This window comes from Camelus ferus, chromosome 21, assembly GCF_009834535.1.
Source record: "Camelus ferus isolate YT-003-E chromosome 21, BCGSAC_Cfer_1.0, whole genome shotgun sequence".
Lineage (NCBI taxonomy): Eukaryota > Metazoa > Chordata > Mammalia > Artiodactyla > Camelidae > Camelus > Camelus ferus.
The window spans coordinates 29,495,797-29,517,458 of NC_045716.1; the positions used below are offsets into that span (position 1 = coordinate 29,495,797).

At 61.2% G+C, this 21,662-nt stretch overlaps 1 protein-coding gene across 1 annotated transcript; it reads left to right on the forward strand.

Annotated features, from left to right (window-relative positions):
* The first annotated feature begins 9 nt into the window (after positions 1–9).
* Positions 10–14,033, forward strand: CPNE7 (copine 7). The gene is given in 18 exon segments (XM_032464728.1): positions 10–28; positions 1,466–1,702; positions 1,705–1,775; positions 3,253–3,435; positions 6,078–6,152; positions 6,359–6,433; positions 7,076–7,176; positions 7,500–7,578; positions 7,751–7,849; positions 8,118–8,158; positions 8,160–8,202; positions 8,540–8,599; positions 9,247–9,380; positions 9,747–9,801; positions 10,218–10,269; positions 10,333–10,466; positions 12,888–13,124; positions 13,725–14,033. Coding segments are annotated over 18 exon segments (1,998 nt in total). The 3' UTR covers positions 14,028–14,033.
* Positions 14,034–21,662: the final 7,629 nt, after the last annotated feature.

Below are 21,662 nucleotides of genomic sequence, written 5' to 3' on the forward strand. Positions count from 1 at the left end.
TGGGCGGGCATGGGGCCCCTGCGAGCCAGTAAGCTACCACAAGCCCACGTGCACAGTTGCTGGGCTAAAGATTGGGATTCCCCCAGCTCTGGGAAGCAGGGCTGGGACAGATGCCGGGGCTGGAGATCCCTGAGGGGCTCCAGGCTGGTAACTATCTGCAGAGAGAAGCAGACTCTTCAACTACTGGTTTTTGAAGCTTTTGGAATCTGGGCCAGCTTTCAAGAGGGGGTGACATGACAGGGAGGCTTGGTGAGGAGGAGGAAGCGGGCACAAGACTGACCCACTGGGCCTTTCCCTTTCCCGCAAGTTGGGCACAAGTTCTTTGCCTTCCAGGCACATTAGAGATGCGCTCACCCTCCCACCCGTGGAAGCTCCTCTGCTGAGGCTGGAGTGCAACCTCTGGCCTCCCACCTCTGCCCGGGCCACGTCTTTGTCCTGCTAGTGGCTGGGCCCTCTGACCCCAGGATCTTCTTCCGGAGTGCCGGTGGCTGAGGCTCAGCCCGGAGCCTCCAGAGCTCACAGATCTTGGCTGCACCTGGGATCTAGTCTCTGCTCCCCTGGTCCTTGGGCGCCTTCACCTTAACCCTCTTCCTGCTGCCCTTGCACCATGGCTTTTGGCCAGGTCTATGCCCTATTTTCAGGCAGAAACTAGCAAAGAGATTGGGCTTGGAGGTGGTTTCTGCCTCCACCAACACCCCTTCTTCCGTACTGCTTCCACTGCTGGGACCAGGTAGTCCAGGGTAGGAGTGTAGCTCAGGACGGAATGGAGCCCCAGCCTCTTCCAATCTCCTGTGGGGGACAGATGTGGAAGAGCCCCCAGGATCGGTCTGGTCAGACTCTGGACCTCACCGCAGACACCCTCCACACCAGGATTGGGGGGGTGGGGTGGGGGTGGGGGCTGTACTGGTTCTGGGACTACAGGTCTCGGGAGAGCGGACAGGTTCTTCCTGTCTCCAGCCCAGCAAGGTGCCCAGCACACAGGAGGTGCCCACTACCTGCTTTCTGACTGAGCTGGTGCCTCACCAATGCAGCAAGGCCTGGAGATGGATCCCAGAGATGCGGAGAGAGGTGCGGATCTGGTGCTAAACTGGGCCTCTGTTGTCCCCTGGCTCCCACAGGGGCTGCCTGTGTGGGACCCTGGACCAGGCCCAGGGCAGCGCAGAGCCTCCTGCTGGGGAATAGATCCTGACCCAGGGAGCTTGTGGGGCTCTGCACAGTCTGGAAGGGCGCACATGGCCAGGACCCCAAAACTCTCCGCCCTGAAGATTTGAGCCCAGCTAACCCGGGACATCCTTGAGGGGGAATAGGGACAAAGTGCGGGCTGAGGCCACCGCTGGGAGCCCACTCCCCGCCCCCCTAGCCCTCTCCACTGTCCCCTCCTCTGTTTCACCCTCTCCGACACCCCACCCCCTACAGTCCCCGCGTGGTGGCTGCCGCCAGAGCCACGTGTGCCCGTGCCCCGCAGGCGCACAGGGAGAGAAGCGCGGCCACGCCTGGCCCGGCCATCATTTCCCCGGGCGGCCAAGGCGTGGATTCGCGGACAGCGGCCCCTTGGTGCGCCCAGACGGGTCCCTGAGCGCCAGCGCCGGGAGCACGAGCGCAAGGTCGGAGCGCGCGGTGGAGGAGGCGGCCCGCGGGGTGGTACCAGCGCCCTGCGCCTCGAAGGTGGAACTGCGGCTCAGCTGCCGGCACCTGCTGGACCGCGACCTGCGACCCGCTCACAGCCCGACCCCAGCGTGGTGCTGCTGCTGCAGTCGCAGAGCCAATGGGTGCAGGTAGGGGCGAGGGCGGGGGTGCAGAGGGAAGAGGCCTAGGGATGGACGGTGGTGCCAAGTGGGGACTGGTGTCCTGGAGCTGGGGATGCAGAGACCGAGGTGGGTGTGGGAAGCTAATGGGGCCCAAGGCAGCGGCGTCGGAGCTGGGGCTGAGCTCAGGGTCACGGGTGGGGTTACCGGGTCTAGGGGTGCGTGCCCAGGAGCTGTGGCAGTGGAGGTGTCCGGAGTGGGCTGGAGGCGGACCTGCACAGGGAGCTCCAAGCAGAGAGAGGAGCGCTGGAGTGGGGGGTGCGACCCAGGGTTGGGGGGTGCCTCCGGGGCCAGAGAGGCGCCGCAGGAGGCCTGCCTAAGGGGCAGAAAGGAGTGGAGGGGCAGGGGTTGGACTGGGGTCGCCGGTCCCTCTCCGCCCGAGGGGCAACCAGGAGCGCGGCTTTTCTGCCGGGTCCTCCTTCGCAAGGCGGAGGTGCCCGGACCTGGAGCAGGGAGGGCCCGGAGGGGAGCGGCCGACCGGGGCCGGAGCTCTCTGGGAGCCGAGGACTTGATCTCCGAGACTGGGACGCCCCATCTGCAGGGCCCCCCAGCCTGTCGCTTCTCCTGTTCTTGAAGACTGGCGGGGTCCCCAGGGACCTCGGCGCGTGGCCAGGGCAGCCTGGCGTGTGTGGCCAGGGTTGGGGACCTGGCTCTGGGCGGGCGGGTCTCTGAGCCACGGGGCTCCCCCTCAAACCTCTCGTCCTGGGAGTGCCCGGGGCGCCTGCGCAGGAGCGGGGCTTCCACGGGGCCCGCTGCCCTCGTCATCCCAGCCCAGCCCAGCCCTCCCCGCGGGCGGGTCGCGGCGACGGCTCCGGGCGCTCCGCGCCGGACGAAGCGCTTTCTCGGTCAACATCTCACGCGAGACGCGTGGCTTCACCTCGAAAGAGCAGGAGATCGGGGCGCGAGCCGAGGTCAGGGGCTGAAGGGGCTGGTGAGCAGGGGAGCGGGGGCCCGAGCCCGCGGCGGCTCCAGGCTCTCCCCGCCGGCGGGCCCCTCCCGCGCTCTGGCGCCCCCTGGCGGGGTGGCGGCACGCGGGGTGGGGCGGTGGCGGGGGACGCGTCTGGGCCCAAGAGCCCAGGGGCTCGGAGGCCAGGAGCGCCGCGACCTTCTGATCCGTGACTGTGTACGGTCTCTTGTCATCTCCGGACCACCAGAGACAGATACCTGCTTTTGGTTTCACTGTCCAGGGTTCCAATCCGACTCTGTCCCTGACTTGGGGTGCCCTTGGGCCCCACCCTTCCCCCTTCTGAGCCTGTTTCCCCATCTGCGATGTGGGTGGCCTGGGGAGTGAGGAGTGAGGGAGGGTAATGACGCCCCAGGGGCGGCCTGGAGCCTCGCAGCATCTTGTGGGGTGGGGTCTTCCCACAACACAGTCTGGAAGCAAGGACCACCTGAGGGCATATGGGAGGGGAAGGGGACCCTGAGCTGCTGCCGGCGCTGCCAGCAGGTGGACAGAACCGAGGTGGTCCGGAGCAGCCTGCACCTGGTGTTCCCCAAGGCCTTCACGCTCGGCTACTGCTTTGAGGAGGTGCAGAAGCTGCGCTCTGAGGTCTATGACGCCCAAGGGCCCAGTAGCCTGAGCTGTCGGGGAGACAACTTCCTGGGGGGCGTGGAGTGCACCTTGGGGCAGGTGAGTGCCCATCCCCTTGGGAGGGCGGGGGAAGGATGGGCACTTGGGCAGGTCCTGAGGGCTGGCTCTATGGCAGTGGTGGCATGGGGACAATGAATAGATGCCAACTGTGTACCAGCATGACCCCCAGCGCTGCCTGTCTCCACAGCTCCTTCTCCTAAAAAGGTTATTTTTAAAAATATGTAATTTTGAACTGGGTAATATGGATCCAAATCCAGAAAGTGTGATAGGCACACATGGAAGGCTTCCCTCCTTCTCTGTCTCCAGGGCCATTACATTCTTCTGCAGAGACGTCTTCTCACTAGAGCCAAGGAACGCGTGCTCTTTTCTCTATATTTATATATTAGAAAACACAAATGGCATACACTGTTCTGTAGCTTGCTTTCTTCACTTGAATGACACAAGGGAGCCCTTCCCGTGTCTCTCCCCGTGGCCTGTTGGTCCAGCTCCCACCTGAGGGACACTGTATCCTCCACTCCAGTCGTCCGTCAGCTCCTCCATTATCAGTGTGACAGGAGTGCCTGCTCTCGCCACCAGCCAGGCTACTTAGCGCTAGGCTCTGTGCTGAACACTCCGTGTGTCACACGTTAAATTCTTGTGAGGGCTACAAGGGCACTGCTTTTTATTGAGGTGTAATGTACACACAGTAAAATGTGTAGACCTTGAGGGTTGAGACTGATGAGCTTAGACGGTGGTCCACCTGACCGTCACCCAGATTACATGGAACATTCTCATCACCTGCAGGTTCCCCTGCTCCTCTCAGCACGACCCCCGCCCTGATAGCTCTGCCTGTCCTAGAATTTCATGTCCGTGAATCTTATGGGATGTTCTCATTTGTGTCTGATTTCTTTTACCCAACATGATGTCTGGGTGACTCATCCATGCTGCTGCCTGGGCTGGAGATGGGCGGGTAGAGCCTTCTGTCAGATAAAAGGACCAAGACCCACGCAGGGCACAATCCTGCACAGGGCGGCGGTCCACCCAGCCTGGCCCCCAGCTGCCCTCGTGAGCATGGAAGACGGGGACCACATACAGGGACACACATGGAAATATGCATGTCCAGCATGAAATAAGACTTGTTCAGAGAAGATGTGACTCTGTTTATGTGACAGCTTTAATTAACATCCGCTCTGGAAACCATTTCAGTGTAGTCTATTGATGAAAATGGATTTTTTTTGAATGATGTTAAGATGAAGTTAGTGAAAGATAATTTTCCCCTCCAAGAAGAAGTGGAGATTTAAAAAGGGAAATATGGCATTTCTTCTGGGGGGAGGGTGTAGCTCAAGTGGTAGAGTGCATGCTTAAGCATGTACAAGGTCCTGGGTTCAATCCCTGGTACCTCCTCTAAGAATAAATAAATAAATAAACCTAATTACCTCCCCCTCCAAAATAAATAAAAGGGAAATATGGAATACAAATTGGTCTTTGCTCAAAAAAACTCACATGCATAGAGGCATGTAAAAGCCCATGCTTGCACAGACATCCGTGTGCAAACAAGTGTGTGCATGCCTGCACACGTAGACCTGTGCACGGCACACACGGACACATGTGTGGACACGCACATGTCTGGGTAAACACGCACACTTTAGATTATGGAAAGGTCCTCAGGACCTCCTGCTTGGCAGCCATTCTGGTCTGGGCTGGTAGGGCCGCCTCAGTGGCCAAAGGCTTGGACACTTCAAGTCCCAGGGGTGCAGCACGGACCCTGACCTCTGCCTGGGCTGCACTTCCTCATCTGGAAAACGGGGACCTTGTTGACATCGGCACCTCAGCGGGAGCTGAGGCGCAAGTAAACCAGGCTTGCAGGAGGCACGGTCATTCATCAAAGCAGCTGTCCCATTTCTCCATAGGAGAGCCCAGAAGTGAGCCTTCAACTGAGAGAATCGGGGGCCTGGCGTGGGGCCCCACCCTTCGCACCTCACACCAAGCTCTCCCACCTGAGGCCCGTTTTGGCCTCAGCTTCCCCCACCTGGGATGGTTTCTCTTCTGCACAAAACGTTCTTGAATGCTCAGAGCCGTCAGCCAGGCAGACTGGGGTGGGGGTGGGGGTCCTGTTTCCCGTCTGTCTCAGCTCAGTCGGGGCGGTGAGGGTCAGAGCTGGCCATGCAGAGGCTAGAGTGCCCACACACAGTGCAGTCGCTGGTCCTGCAGCTGCCATGAGGGGCGGTCAGCTTCTGTCTGGTCTGCAGGCCAGCCTGAGAGCTGCCCTCTGGTGTCCCTGTGTCAACTCTTGGCCCAGTTAGTGGGTTATAGCCTGAAGGGGCTGCAGCCTGGTGGGAGGAGGGGGAGGCCGAGACCCCTCGGAGGGCCCAGCGCAGGCCAGCCCTGGCTTGGGAGGCTCCCAGGGCCGATGCACTGCTTTTGCCGCAGGTCACATGTGTGCTGACCGAGGGGACCCTGGCATTCTCCCTCATCTCTGAACCTGTTTTCTCACCTGACCGTGGTAGGTGGGAGGGCCCATGAGGCAGGGAGGTGAGGATGCCTGGCAGAGGGAGAGAGGACAGAGGACTAGTCAGATCCAGGCCCCAAGGGGCCCTGAGTGGTACGTTTTGAGGAGTCAGGTCACCGAGGGCGGGTTAGGGTCCCCAGGAGAGCAGGCGCGGACCCCCCCCCCCCGCCCCATTGCCTCTTCTGACTTGCAGATTGTGGCTCAGAAGAAGGTGACCCGAGTGTTGTTGCTGAAGTTTGGCAGGAAGGCTGGCAAGTCCACCATCACGGTGAGGCCCCGCCTTCCCCCTTCAGACCCAGGCCTGACCTCACTGCCCCGAAGGCCCAGGCTGCTGGGGCGTCCAGTCACCTCCCTCAGGATGGGTTGCAGCTGGACCAGGAAGGGTGGTAGTTGGCAGTCTGGAGCCTGAGGGCCCATGATGGGTCTGGTCAGCCCTTCCTGCCCAGCCTGGAGCTGAGGCTTCCCTGCCCCCAGGAGACTGCCGAGGACATCTCGGGAAACAAAGGCTGCGTGGAGCTCTCCTTCCGGGCCAGGAAGCTAGACGACAAGGTGAGGGGGGCCCATGGCAGGTGGGGGCCAGGGCCAGCCTGAGAAAAGCACTGCTTCTTCCCTGTAAGGAGGTGCAGACAGGACTACACTTGTGTCCACAGGGAAACTAGTGGGTGTGGAGTGAGGAGCTCCCAGAGCCGCGGGGTTGGGGAAGGGGGCCGCCAGGCTCCCATGCTGCAGTCAAGGGCCTGTTCTGTCATTGTCTCTGCTGGGCCCCACCCAGAATCCCCGCGGCCCCCTGTGGCGGGCCCTAACCGCCTGTTTAGGGAGGGGGACACATGCTCAGCGAGGTCCCCCATCCAGACAGAGGAGGAAATGGATCTGAACTCGGTTCTGGTTCTGTTGGCTCTCACATGGGGTGGGGCACAGAGCAGGGGTCTGACCTGGTGTGGGGCATCCCTGCTGCCTCCCCCAAGGGAGGCTGAAGGTGGGAGAACGCAACATGTGGCCAGAGAGAAGCAGAGCCAGACACTGGGGCGGAGTCACAGAGGGGGTGCTGGGGGGCCAGGGAGGGTGAGGCCTGGGGGCTCAGGGGCTCTTGAGGAGGAAGACCCTCCTCAGAGCCAGGAAGGGGCTGAACCTGGTGTTCCCCCACCGCCGCGTTCCCCGCCTTGCCAGGCAAAGCCTCTGCTCCTCCTGCAGGACTTCTTCAGCAAGCCGGACCCCTTCCTGGAGCTGTAACTGCTCAGTGACGCTCAGAGTGAGCAGCTGGTGTACAGGACAGAGGTGGGGGTCCCTGCCCAGCACCCAGGGGTGGGCGTGGGAGGGCGGGGAGGGAGCTGTCACTGCTGCCCCTCTGCATCCCCCGGCCCCACACCGCCACCTGCCTTTGAGCAGGGCCTTGTCACTACCTGCCCCTGAAACTGGATTCACAGCAGTTACAGCAGAGGGAGAGCATTTCCTTCTGAGATAAATTCACTTGAATGAAAAAAGACCAAGGGAAAAGGGGTCCAGGTGTTCCAGGAACGGGGGGAAGTTGTGAAGGAGCGAGGCTCAGGACGAAGCTCTGGAACCTGAGGCAGAGCCCCCGGGGCCGCTGGCCCCTCCTGGCTCACACGTGGTGGAGAACGATGTGTTCCACGTGGCAGCCTTTCAAAGTGCCTCTGAGCAGCCTGTGCAGCTGTGAGGAGTCTCGGCCTCTGAAGGTGGGTGAGGCGGGGCTGGGCTGGGGGCCGGGGTGGGGTCTGTGATGGGGCAGGGCCAGTCCTGCCAGATCACACCTTGGAGTTGGGGTTCATGGGGAGGGGTGGTGGGGAGGGGCTGCCCAGGCTGGGGGCCCCAGAGGGGCAGGGGGCTGAGGGCTCCTGGGCTCCCCAGTGCCTCGTCTGGGATTATGATTCCCGCAGGAAGCACGACTTGATTGGAGAATTCTCCACCACCTTGGAGCAGTTGCAGAAAGCCTTTGCAGAGGACCAGGTGAGCTGCTGGGGAGCAGCAGCAGGGCCAGAGGGGCGCCCTGGGCTGTGCTGCGTTGCTGCAGAAGTCGTGATGGCATTAGAGGAGGAAATTGAGGACAGAATGACAACCGCCCTGCCAGGTGGCCAGAGTAGGGACCCTGGTCGGTCCTTTGCTTTGTTAGAGTTGGGAAAACCAGGGCGAGGCTTTCAGGCCTCCCCTGCCCCTTGGGGTGGATGCTGGGCACTGGCACTGTGGTGTGGGGCCCCTGCCTGTCCCTGTCCCCCAGGCCCAGCGGGACTGCGTGAACGCCAAGTACAAGCAGAGGAGGCAATTACAAGAACTCTGGGGTGGTGGTCCCGGCAGACCTGGAGGTGGGCCTCAGGGCAGCCTGCAGACCCTCCCCACCCGCCCACGGTGGGGGAGGGGGCTTCCGCCCAAACTGCTGAGAGTCAGTGCCCAGCGGGGCCGCAAGCCCTTCCCTGCAAGGCCCCCCATTGTCCGATGGACCCTCAAGGGCTCCCCTCCCGGAGGTCTGGTGGTCCCCAGAATGTGGAGGTAGGAGGGGTGGAGGGGGAAGATGTGTGTTCAGGCTGCCTGAGGGCCTGAGGGGAGGGGATGGAGGCTGCTGGGCTCCTGCCCCCATATCCCTGGGGGAGGGCAGGCCCCAGGAGCCCCGGAAGCCCTGGCCTCGGCCAGCCGTCCTGGAAGTTCTTCAGGGTCTGCTCTTCGCTGGACTGCATCATGGGTGGCTGCCAGATCCACTTCACGGTGAGTCCACAGACCCCTCCACGCAGCCAGCTGGAGTACATCCCAGTGGGATGGGGGTGGTCAGCACCTGGGCGCCACCCCAGGCCTCCCGACGGCCCTCCCCACTCTGAACGTAACACAGGGCCCAGCTTAGCACCCTGGTGTGGACATGTGCAGGGACGTGGGTACAGTGAGGCCCTTCTGCATGGCCTTCGTGCTCCAGGCCGGAGGAAAGTGACTAGGGGGTGCTTCAAGGGGACCCCAGCTCAGGCTTTCTCCTCCCAGGTCCTGCACTGGGAGGGTGGTGGCTGAGAAGACCTGCCTGGTCCCGCCTCTGGGCCCCTCCCAGTGCCTCGCCCCCACTGGTCAGGCTATGGGCAGGGCCAGGACTCTGCGGGAGGTCCAGGGTGACCTCCCCGGCTCCCTGTGGGCCTACAGAGGCGCGCTGGCTTCCTCTGGAGAGCCAGGAGCCTTGGGGTTGGCACGTCAGCTAGGAGGTCTGTTCCCCTCTGGTCCTGCCCTGCACAGAGCCGGGCCCTGGGGCTCACCACCAGCCTTCCTCGCAGCCGAGCCTCGGTTTCCCTCCCTTACCTGTTGGAGGTGGCTGCAGGTGCCCATCCCAGCCCCAGTGGGAGGGACTCCCGGCTCATCACCTGGAACCTCTGCAGGCGGCCATTGACTTCATCGCCTCCAATGGAGGCCCTCGGAACAGCTGCTCCCTGCACTACATCAACCCCTTCCAGCCCAATGAGTACCTGCAGGCCCTGGTGGCCGTGGGCGAGATCTGCCAGGACTATAACAGGTGCGCCAACCTCCCTGCTCCCCAGGCTCTGCCTGCAGCAGCCCCAGGGACCAAGGCAGGGCCACCCCTACCCACGTGGCCTCTTTTGTCCTTCACACAGACACGGAAGGACCCGAGTCCCACTTCACAGATGATAAACTGAGGCTCCTTGAGGGTGAAGGGGGCCAAGGTCCTCCCCTGCCTGCCTGTGTGCTGGGCGGCTTCTTCATGGCTTTGAACCTCAGTTCCCCCATGTAGTTTGGGGCGGGGCCTGGGGCCCCCAAAAGTGTCAGCCTGATCTCCTTGTTCTGTCAGTGTCTCCCCAGTGTGCCCCCCACCGACCAGGGTAATCAGAGACCCTGGGTGACGAGGCCACCTCTCTTCCAGCGACAAGAGGCTCCCTGCTCTGGGGTTTGGAGCCCGGATCCCTCCCAAATATGGGGCGCTGTGTGGCGGGTGACAAGCAGGTGCAGGCACCGGCCCTCCCTCCACCAGAGGGCTGACCTGTGACATCCCAGCACCAGTGCTCTCATGACCGAAGACAGCCCTTCGGCCCTGTCGGGAGAACGGGGGACATTAGCCCAGAATCTTCCAGTTAGAAAGGACATTCAACTGGCTTAAACAGAAAACTTGGTGGTGGTGGGGCACTGACTGGCTAGCAACTCTGAAGCTTCAGGTCTTGCTGGTTCCAGGGCTGGAGTGATGCCCAGCCCTGGTCTGTCTGTCCACCTCTGTCCTGGTGACTCCCTCCACACGTGGTGGCCCCAGGGGCTCCAAACCTACCTCTCCCAATAAATAGATGGGGGTGTGGGTTCCTGGGGGGGAGCCAGCTGACAGGTCCTTTCTGTGCCCACCCAGGTGTCCCATGACTTTGCCATCAACTTCAACCCCAAGGACGACGAGTGTGAAGGTCGGACAGGGGCGCCTCGGGTGGGGGTGCCGCGGGGCCAGGCTCACCCTCCTCCCCCCGCAGGCATCCAGGGTGTGGTGGAGGCCTACCAGAACTGCCTGCCCGGGGTCCAGCTCTACGGCCCCGCCAATGTGGCACCCATCATCTCCAAGGTGGCCCGCAGGGCTACAGCTGAGCCGCACACCCAGGAGGGCTCCGTAGGTGCCTGGGGCTGGGGCGCAGTGGGGACCAGGTGCATCAGGAGGTGCTGCCTGCTTTGGGGGAACAGGGCAGGAGTGGGGGCAGCTGTGTGAGAGGGGGGTGCATAGAGGTCACAGAGGCCAAGGGGACAGCCTGTGCAAAGGCCATGAGGCAGGGAGCAGGAGGCCAGTGTGGCTGGACCGAGCGAGGAGGGGCGCCGGGGACTGAGCTCTGCACAGGTGAATTCTCACCCTGGAGGCTGATTTGCTGACATCCACGCTGTTTGCTGTTCTGTTGTACAAACGTTGTTACTGTGTTTGTATGTGTTTAATTTGCATGAATAGCGCTGTGCTGAAGCCCGGCCCCGCTTTGGTTGTCACGGTGCTTTGTGAGCCTGGCTGTGCTGCTGTGCTGCGCTGCTCTGTTACTTTCTTCCAGCTTTTTATCTTGAAAAAAACATCAAGTTTATGGAAGAACAGCACACCCCCCCTGGACCCACCTGGCACCCACTTCTTGCAGTTCCCCTCCCCAACTCCCTCCCTCCCCCGCTTCCCGGCCCCACATTGTACATTATTATGTCTTCTTTCTGAGCCGTTTGAGAGCTGCCTGCTGGCCTCCTGACCCCCCAGCCCAGCACTGAAGGTGCCCCCATCTTGTCTCACCCGACGCATCCACATTGTCCCAGGACCTGCCCTGCCCGTGTCCGGGTCTCCTGGTCTGGGCTCTTCCTCCCAGCCGTGCTCCGTCCAGACTCTGGTCGCCCCTCATGGGGAGAGGGGCCTGGGCTGCAGCCTCTTGTCCTCCCAGCCCGTCCGCCCTCAGGCCCGGTGTCCCTCACACACCCGCAGCCCAGGTGCTGATCCAGGTGACAGTTTGGATGCGGCGCTTCATCTGTAGAACACACTCCCGCTTCGTTAGTTGCCCCAGTAGTAATTCCATCGCAGTGTTATTTCTGGCTCAGGATCCAGTCTGGAGTCAGGGTCACATTCAGCAGTCGTGGTCCCGCTTTATTCTAAAGCGAGTCCCAGACACATAATTTCATTGGCCAACATCAGTATAAGCCTCTTCGAGAGAGAAAATAGAGCCCTCAGGCCATCTTCACAGCTAAAAGGTGACCGTTCCTGTCCATGCCCTGATGGCTTTTCCAGTTAGAACGAGGTTGAGATACGGCCTTGCCCTGATGGGGGGCGTGTCCTTCCAGCTGCGACCCTGCCTTGCCTCACGAGGTCCCTGGGCTGAAGAAGCCCAGTGTGTGTCCAGTAGGGCCCGCGACTGGAGTCTGCTGCCCTCGCCCTCCAGGTGGCCTCCACGCTGTCCTCTGATCCCTGGGAGGGGCCAGACTCCAGGAGGTGCTCAAGGCTGCCTCTGCCTTGTCGGTGCTCAGATATCCATCTTAGCGGAGCAGGGTTGATGCTGGCAGACGCTAGGGGAGCGTCCCGGGACCCACCCCCAACGCCTTCACCTGAAATTCCCTCCCACCATCTCTCTGTCCCGTGGTGAGGCCCCGCCCCATCTCACTGATGCACATGGCCTCCCAGGGCCCCAACTGTGATGGTTTCCAAGCTCAGGTGAAGCTTCCGTTCCAGGTGGTGATGGAGACACAGGGCTGTGAGCTCTAAATGGGCCCTGGCACTACTCTCGGGGAGGCAGGCGTTGGGGGTTCTGCTGAGGAGGCATGTGGGGCAGCTCCAGTCCCGGTCAGGAGACTGTTCACCCCACCCTCGGGTCGGGGGCTCAGAGAGGGCAGCCTGCTGGGCTATCTGTGGGCTCCCTCCCTGGAGAGATGGTGCAGTGCTGGGTGCCCACTTGGCCGGGCTGGGCCAGCTGGTGGACAGCCCCCTTCTAGGGCTGCAGGTGCAGAGTGAGCCTTTCTTCTCCTGTGTGTTTTCTCTCGTTCAGGTGTTTAGTAATGACTACTGAGAGGTTTTGTCTTTTTAACCCTGGCAATTGACTTTTATTTGAAGCAAGTCCCAGTCTGTCTTCTTGGCAGATGCACTGGGCACCTGGCCAGGCTAGACCAGGGTGTGTCTTCGCCAAAGCCCATTCCTTGAATCTCAGTGTCTCTTCAGAGTGTGGGGGCCCCTTCCCACCCCAGGCCCCACCCCTCCTCCTCTGGCCTCAGACCTGGGTCAGCCTGGGTCCCTGGGCCTTGGGGTCCCGTCTGTAAGATGTGGGCTTTCTGGCATCCTCGGGTCAGAGGCAGGGCGGAGGCAGGCAAACGTGCCCCCTTGGGGGGTGCTCCCAGATCAGCGTGGTCACGCGAATACTTAGGCTCCACAAAAAAGCTCCTGGAGCAGCTTGGAAACCGTGGGTTGAGGGACGTCTGTGGTCTCCCCTGGCCATCTCGGGGAGAAGAGCTGGTCGGTGGACTTGGGGTTTGACGGGGGAGGTGCAGCTGCCCTGAAGGTCTCCACAGCCCCTCTGCCCTGTGTCCCCAGCAACACCATGTTCTGCTGATCCCGACGGATGGCGTGGTGACCAACATTGTGGACACATGGGAGGCCACGGTGCGCACCTCCCACCTGCCCATGCCCATCCTCATCTTGGGGGTGGGCAACACCGACTTCACCAACACGCAGCTCCTGGATGGGGATGGCGATGTCCTGCGCTCCCCCCGGGGCGAGCCTGCCCTGCGGGACATTGTGCAGTTCGTGCCCTTCCAGGAGTTCAGGCACGTGAGTGCTTCCCATTGGGGCCAGGGCGGAGGGCCAGGCCTCAGGCAGTGCCGGGGAGAGATGGGCGCCTTCCTGCCTGCCCTCAGCAGCCTCAGCCCCTGCAAACCTTTGCGTCATGAGAACCTCAGGCTGACACCACAGAGGGCAGTGCACCTCCACATGCAGGCTCTCCAGTGGCTTCCAAACATCTGTGACACAGTGAGATATGCAGGGTGTGGGGCCCACTTACAGCGTCCACGCGGGGCCTGGGCCCCGGGACCTGCCCTCCCTCCCTGCCTCCACCCGCTGCCCAGAGCAGGGTCACACCCACCCAGAGGAGCCCTGAGGGGCCTCCCAAAGTGCCAGCTGCGTCTGGCTGCCATAGTCACTGTGGTCCCATTTTGCCCAGCAGTGCCGTGAACAGGCCCATCTGGCCACCAGCTGAATTCTTGTTTGTGGTCACAAGCTAGGGCAGGACCACTAGAGGATGGAGACCGTAGTGTGAACCTGGCTCTAGGAGGGGGCAAGAGGTGTGAGCCATGGGGGTGGAGGGGTGGACGACAGAGGACGGGGAGGCCCCGGCTGGAGACACTCAGTGCACCCCCAGCCCCGGCCCTGCAGGCAGCCCCCTCAGCGCTGGCTAACAGTGTGCTAGCCGAGGTGCCCAGACAGGTGGTGGAGTAGTACAGCCACGGGGATCTGCACCCAGGGACTGCAGCGCCTACGCTTGAGAGGCCAGCCTGGGCTCCACACCCTGAGGGCGCCCGGGGCGCGGCCAGGACTGTGTTCCCAGGCTCCGTCTCCAGCATCCTTGACCCTGACTTCCTGGAGGCCCCCTGTTCCCCAGGCCAGGCCCACCTCGTCTCCTGTGACCCTGCTGCCTGGTGGGCCAACCTCCAGGCCCCAGTACTGAAAGGTGGGTAGCCCCCAGCTGGCACACCTGCTCTGCCCCAGCCAGGCGGGTGGGAGGGGTCCTGGGGGCGCGGAAGGGGGATTGGGGGATTCCTGCTTTGCATCTGGTCCTCATGGGGGTGGGTCAGCAGGCAGCACCCCCATCTCTGGGATAACCTGGGCCCCCGACTCCTGTCCCTGTAGCCAGATCCCTCCTTGTCCCAGCTGCCCCCCAGCTGCTCTCCCCACCGTGTCTGTGGGTCTGCAGGGCTGGGGGCATTTAGGCAAAATACAGTGTCATCTGGTGCTTGAAGAAGTGTTGTGCCTTTATTGCCCCCCAGCCTCAGCAGAGGACTGCACTCACGGGAGGGGCGGTGCCCAGGGCGGGGGAGCGTCTTGTCAGGTTGACCGCGTTCTTCCTGGACTGAGCCAAGGGCCCTCCCAGGAATGAAAGGGTGCGGTGGGGGTGTTGGTGCTTGACCCCAGGAAGGGCCAGAAGCAGCCTCCCATGACCGCCGCCCAGGATCTGCACGGGCAGGCGTGCATCCATCCATCCCTCCGTCCACTCTGGGGGCCTATTTTTAGCTCCTGATTTATCTCCTGTTAAGCAGGGATAATGGGTATTGCCATGGTAACCTGGCTACCACTGAATTCTGGAAGGGCTGATACTGGTCTCTTTAGGGATGGAGAGGACACCAGAGAGGCATCGTCTCTGTCCACATCTGGGAGGCGGCAGGGCCATGGGGTGGGGGGTGGGGTGGGTCCCGAGCGGGGAGGGCAAGTGTCACCAGCGACCCAGCCATCGAGACAGGTGTGGCTGCACCACCTTGGACGGTTTCTGGGTGCCTGCAGGGGTGAGCTCCGCTGTAAAGACACAGTGACTGCGACCAAGGCAGCCGACTCTGCCTAGAGGCAGTAATGTAACAAAGCGATTACCGCCCCAGGGGTGGTTCAGGTGGATACTAACTGCTTCTGCCCACCCACCTCCTTTGTGGCACAGCCATACTTCCTTAGGGGCCCCATCGCTCAGTCCATGTATTTTGTGGGTCTGGACCACTGTCCAGAGCCCAGGGTGTACACGTGACCCAGACCTGGCCAATTAGTGAGCGTGCTGTCCCCTGGGCTCAGGTGGACAGTCACCCCGACCAGCCAGTGAGACTTGGTCCTGGCACTTTTCCTGGGGTTGCTAAGCTGGTGGGATTGGAGCCAGGAGAGCTGGTGGGATTGGAGCCAGGAGAGCTGGTGACCCCTGCCACCACATGGGCAGGGCCCACCTGAGGAAGAGGGGGCGCAGAGGAAGTGGACAGAGAAATGGTGCTGGGGTGACGTGGATCCAGCTCCTCAGCCAAACGTCCTGTTAAGGGAGCCATAAACCCCCTGTCTGCTCAGACCAACTTGGGGAGGGGGGTTCTGTCTCTTGTCACCCAGAGTCTGGACCAGAAGGATAGCCAATGCTCCTACTCCACAGAGAAGTAAAGCAGGGCTCCGAACAGTTCAGGGGCTTGCCCAGGGTCACACAGCTGGCCAGTGGCAGAAGCAGGGCCTGCCAGCCCCGTGTAATTCCTGGATATACACCTTTCAGTGCACGGGCCTCCATCAAGGGCTCTGGAACCCCAGGAAGTGAACCCCAGGACCGGGTGGTCAAAAACGCTGGCAGCTGGCGTGGCACCTGGCATGGCACCTGCAGATGAGACCGATGGTTCCCAGCTCTTCAGCGCTGCCCCTCCTGGAGTGGGAGCCTCATTTGCTCAGAACAGCAGCACACATGGGGTTCTCAGCCAGCAGACCGAGAAAGTGTGCCGTGGCCAGGGAACTCTGCGGGAGCTCCTAGGGCTGACGTGCTCCTCTGAAGTCGCCCCCAGCACACTACTCAGAGCAGCCCCCTGTTCGGAAGCTGGGTTTGGGATTTGCAAAAGCCTGCGGTGGTCAGTGGCTCAAGCACTAGGCCAGAGTCAGGCTGGGCACGTGGCCTCAGCTCTCAATGGAAAACCCTCCTCAGCCTCTGCTGTCACAGGGTGCGTGGTGGCTTTAAATACTGGCCCTAAAAGCCTAGGCTGCCCCTCCCCTCGAGAGGCGGGCTGGATGCTGCTTCTCCTTGAATCCAAGGCCAGGCCGTGGTCTCTGGGCCCAGCAAACCAGCTGTCTGTAGAGGGGCTCTCCAGCCCCATGACGCCTTCCTGCACTTTCAGAGAGACCTGGCTAGGACCACTACAATCCTTTGCTGTTTCCCTGAGCCCAGAAAGGCTGTGAGCTCATCCTTGTTTTTTGCTGCTCTAAGCCGCTGAGTTTTGGTGTGATTTCTCTGCAGCAGCAGATGACTGACAGCCTCTCGTAAGGACTGGATGGGGCATCCACAGGGCCTGGCTCAAAACACCTGTTTGGTAAAGAAATACTAGCTTCCCAAGGGAGCCAGGCGGCCTCCCTCCACCTGAGTGACGGTTGTTCCAAAGCTCCGCCCCTGACTGTGAAGTGCCCCCTGAGGCTGGCCGGCGGCCTCCCTCTGTGGGGACCCGGGGTCGGGGCCAGGGCCCCCACCCCCAGCCTCCTGGGTGTCAGCCGTGCGCTGAGGGAGCAGAACAGGCAGCTCGGCCCCCAGATGGCCTTTCCTCTGCTGTGGAGAGCAAGCAGCGGGAGGAAACTTGTTTCTCACAGAAGCATTTTGTGTTCTTTGATGTTTTTGAGGGGGAGGTAATTCGGTTTATTTATTTATTTAAATGGAGGCACTGGGGATTGAACCCAGGACCCTGTGCATGCCAAGCATGTGCTCTGCCACTGAGCTCTGCCCTCCCCCAATTTGTGTTCTTTGTAGAAAAATTAGAAAATGTAAATTAGCAAAAACTATGAAAACCCACCAGCATGTCCACGGGTGAGCACTTTGCCACACTCCCCTCCAGAGTTCTGTGTGACACTCACACACCTGCTTTGTGAGGGAGGAAACTGTCCTTGGGGCGAGGGTGCCCGATGGGGATTTTTGCCCACGTGCTTCACGCCCACTGGGGCCCTCGACTCTCTCAACTGCGCGAGGAGGCACCGTGACCCCGCGTGCAGGTGGCTCCACAGCCTGCCCAGGACGCTGTGTTGGAGGCAAAAGGGGCCTTGGCTGAGCCTGGGGGAGCTCCCCAACAAGACGGGGGGGAGTGGGCAGCCCCGTGGCAGCGGTGAGAGGGGCACCACAGAGGCACCCTGCCGGCCCCCACTCCTCACAGCCTCGGGGCACCGTGTGGTCATTCCACATCAGGGACTTCTCTGTCAGCCTCCCTTTGATGGCTTGGAAGTGCCCTCCCACGTAAGCTCTGTCCCCAGTCACGTGATGCCTCCTCCAGCCCTTTCAGTGGCTCTGAGTCCATGTGTCATGAGCCACCAGTTCTAGTGAGCCCAGCTGTCTTCTGCTTCCACCTGGCCCTGCGGCCTGCTGCCCGGCGACGCACAATGGGCCCCGCTTTGGGGCGCCGTGGGAAGTCCAGCGCCACAGACAGGCCCTGGGAGGTCCCTGCTCAGCGGCGCAGCAGCCACAGCGGCCTGTGTGTCCCCAGCCCACACCCACCTTGGGAAGCTGTCAAAACGCAAACAGATTCTCACTGGGCTCCAGCCACCTCCCTTCCCCTGGCACAGGGGGAGAGGTCAGCTGTGGCAGGCGGAGACGGTGGGGCCGCCTCGGCAGGAAGGGGCCGGGATGGGAGCGCGGTAAAGCTGGCGCTGCTCCCAGGAAGACCAGAGCACCACTCGGCCCACAGCATGGTCGGGTGGACAGGTAGGGGACTGGGAGCAGACCCCCTGCCTGTCCCTGGCTCCCCAAGGCTGAGGCTGGGGCAGGTGCCAGGCCGTGGCTGCACCCTGGGCCTTGTCTGAGCCTCCCTCACGGCCCAAGCTCTGACCACGTGGCTCCAGCTACTGGACACAGGACTGGAGCAACTGGTGGAGGCTCCGGGGGATAAGGGCGCCTGCTCCCGGCCAGCCCAGCCGACTGCGTACAGCTTCACGGTGGATGGGCACTGAGCGCCGGGCATGGCGTCGAAACATCGACAGGAGGGAAGCCGTGCAGCCGGGCAGGAGGTGGACAGCGGGGGCAGTGCCAGTGCACAGTGTCCTCACCTACGTCAATCTGGCGGCCTCCCAGGGAGGGGGAGCACTGACACCCCATTTTGTTTTAAGTGGGAGGAAGCAGGTGTTAGGCTGGACCCTCTGTATGGTTGCCCAGCCTCAGGGTCTCCGATGTGAAGTGATAAGCCTGCCTGGCCTCAGGTTCATTTTCAGAAAATGTGCAGCCACTGTGCATGACTCAGCTCTCCTCTGAAGCCCAGCCTCCGCACCAGCTGGGGCACCAGAGTCTCCTGGGGAGGCAGAGAACACGGGGGGCCTGGGGCCGTGACCAGGTGCCACCAGAGGAATGTGAGTCAGGCATGGGGTGCTTGCACCACAGCCTGACCTCATCCAGGGTCCGTGAAGTGCACCTGGGACCCCTGTGTGCTGGGGCTGAACCTTGCAGAGCAGACCTGGACACTCGGCCCTGGGTCCACACCTGGGGAACAAATAGACACATGCAGCCACTCAGACAGTCGCCAACAGGGGAACAGACCAGTGTATTATGGAAAATCACACAACGGCCCGAGGGGGAAATTAGGCCAAAGGGCTCCTGAGACCCTCAGCAAGATCAGGAGGAGGGGCAGACAGGAGGGGATCTACATGGTGAGGTTCCGTTCATGTGACATTCGAGGACGGGGCAGGAGGGGTGGGGGCATCTGTCCTGGGTGGTGAAGGCGGGTGAGCAGATGTCCGTGCACGTTCACTTACATACCACAAGCCACAGCCTGGCCCTGGCCTCCGGCCCACCCCTACCAGATCCTCTCCCCCGAGCCTTGGCGTCTAGTCCTTCTGACTCCTCAGCTGGACAGCAGAGCCAGATGGGAATCAACACCGGATGGATGGTGGCCGTGCCCCTAGGCAGCCTCTCTACTCCCAGGCCCTTCTGCCTGGTGCTTCGTGGAGGCTCCTGAATGTCTGGGGCCCTGAGTAGGGGCAGCTGGTCAGCAGCAGGCTCAGGTGGTCCCAGCGAGGAGCCCACCTCCTACCCGACCCTGGTGTCACCCCAGACCAGGTCCACGGCATCTCCTGCCTCTTGTGGTTGGGGTTTGAGGCCTGGGCAGTGCCCACATGTGGTGCTGTACCCCCCACCCCACCACTGCCATGTGCCAACCTTGGTTTTTCTCAATTATGGGCCTCACGGAACCTCAGCTCTTCACTCCGGAAGAGGCAGAGGGTGCGGCTTCATGCTCTCTATTCAGAAAGCCCCGGGTTTCTACCAGCTTCTTCGTCCTGATCTCCTGTCACTGACACCCCCCGTCTGCCTCTGGGGAGGAGGCCAGCGAGTGCTGTCCCCGTCACTATGGGTCGAGTTGTGTTCCAGTTCTGGCCCTGGCCCCTGGGAGTGGGGCCTTATCTGGAAATAGGGTCTGTGCAGATGTGACCAAGATCAGCTGAGGCCATGAGGATAGGCCCCAAATCTGAGGTCTGCGGTCCTTGTAAGAGGAGGAAAGAGCCAGTGACCGGATCGTGCAGCCCCAGCTGAGAATCGCGGAGGTGACCCTCCCCCAGCCTCCAGTGGGAGCACCGCCCGGGCGGCACCTTAACTTTGGACTGTAAGAGGGCAAACTTCTGTTGTTTCAAGCCCCCGTCTGTGGTCCTTTGCACGGCAGCTCCGAGGAGGTGGCGAGGCTGGGAACAGAGAAGCCACCCTGGGATTTGGTGTGTCACAGGCGTTGAGGAGCATCTGCTTTCTGTTTTATTTTTCAAATTTCTGAAGTATTTCATTGTTTTCAGTGGAAGGAGTCCATAAAGTATTTTCTCAACCCGGACATGCAGAGCTGTGATGTGGATTAGTTCTGTCCAGCTCTCCCCGACCCCTGCGGGTACTGGGAGGCAGCCACCTCCCAGGATCCAGGGCGGGACTCAGGAGCTCCATACACGCCCCCACCCCCCTCAACGCGGCACAAAATGAGACGTGACATGACTCTGGCTTCCACTAGAGGGCGCCCCAACAAGGCTCAGAGTTTGGTTCAGCGCTGACGGCGAGCCTGCCAACGTGCCGGCGTCTTCCCCAGCGTTGCTGACGGGTCTCGTTGTATCAGGTTAGGGTGAGCGATGTGCTACACTTACACACTGGGAGACAGTTACCACACTTCACATCTACTCCCAGCCACTTCCAGCTCTGCACACGGCATTGTTAGCTGTGGTCCCCGAGCTGTGCGTTAGATTGCAGAACTTACAGCTGGAGATCGGTGGCACCGGCCCGGCATCTCCCCACGTCCCCTCCCCCAGCCCCTGGCAACCGCACTGCACTGTCTGCTTCTGTGAGTTTGGCTTCACAGATGCCACATATGATTGAGATCGCACGGTGAGAACTGAGAGTCTTTTCCCGTCTGGCTTGTTTCACTCAGCATAATGCCCTCTCAGCTCACCCATGGTCTCACAAGGGACCGGATGTCTTTCTTTTTTATGGCTGAGTGCTGTTTCTCTGTGGGCGTGTGGCGCCCGCTTGGCCCACCGTCGGTGGGCGCCGAGGCTGCTTCCACGGCTTGGCTGCTGCGAGCACTGCGTGCAGGTTCTTCTCCGAGAGTGGCTCATTTCCTTAGGATAAAAACCCTGAAGAGGGGTTGCTGGGTCATATGGCAGCTGCTCTTAATTTCCTGAGCCTCCGTACTGTTTTCCATAGTGACTGCGTCAGCTTCCTTCTTGTCCTTTTGATGACAGTCATTCTGACAGGTGTGAGGTGGTAGCTCATTGTGGTTTTGACTTGCATCTCCCTGATGGTTAGTGATACTGAGCATGTTTCCGTGTACCCGTTGGCCATCTGTGCGTCTTCTTTGGGAAATGTCTAGTCAGGTCCTCTGCCCACTTTTTAATCCAGTTACTTGGGTTTTTTGCTATTGAATTGTATGAGTTTCTCATATATTTACGGTATTAACCCCTTATCAGATAGATGATTTGCAAGTATTTCCCCCGTCCTGTTGGTTTCTTTTCCACTTTGCGGACCGTTTCTTTTGCTGTGCAGAGCTCTTTAGCTAGGTGTGTTCCCACTCATTCATGCCTGGCAGGCGTGAGGGCCTGGGCTCCATCCCTAGTACTCCATTAAAAAGTAAACAAATAGATCCAACTAGCTACCCCGCAACAAAATTAAAAAAACAAAAACCCAAGTGTACGACTGTGGCCGCCTGACCGAGGCAGGAGGGAGAGGTGGGGAGAGCTCTCCGGCATCCTGTGGAGGCAGGACGGCCCCTAAAGGTGCCCCTCGTTCCCGGAACCTGCAGCCCGTGCTGCGCCACCTGGCCCACTGAGACCAGGGTGGGCCCATCGAATTGTCCACGCCCTTAAGTGAGAACTTCCTCCGGCCGGGGCTGTGGGGCTGTGTGAGGGGTCCACACAGGCTCGGCAGGGCAGTGTGGCCTCAGGCGGAGCCTGTGGGGCCCTGGGAGGGCCAGCCACCCACCTGGACCCTGACCTGAGGACCGGCGTGGTCTTGCCGCCTCAGCGTTTGTGGTCATTCTTCGGGGGAGGGAGAAACTCCCACGCGTACTGTTTAAAACCGTCTTGATCATTGAACTCTGTGAGTGTGTTACCCTTTCAAAACAAAAGAGGCAAACGCAAAAATCAAAATTAAAGAGGGGAGCCCTG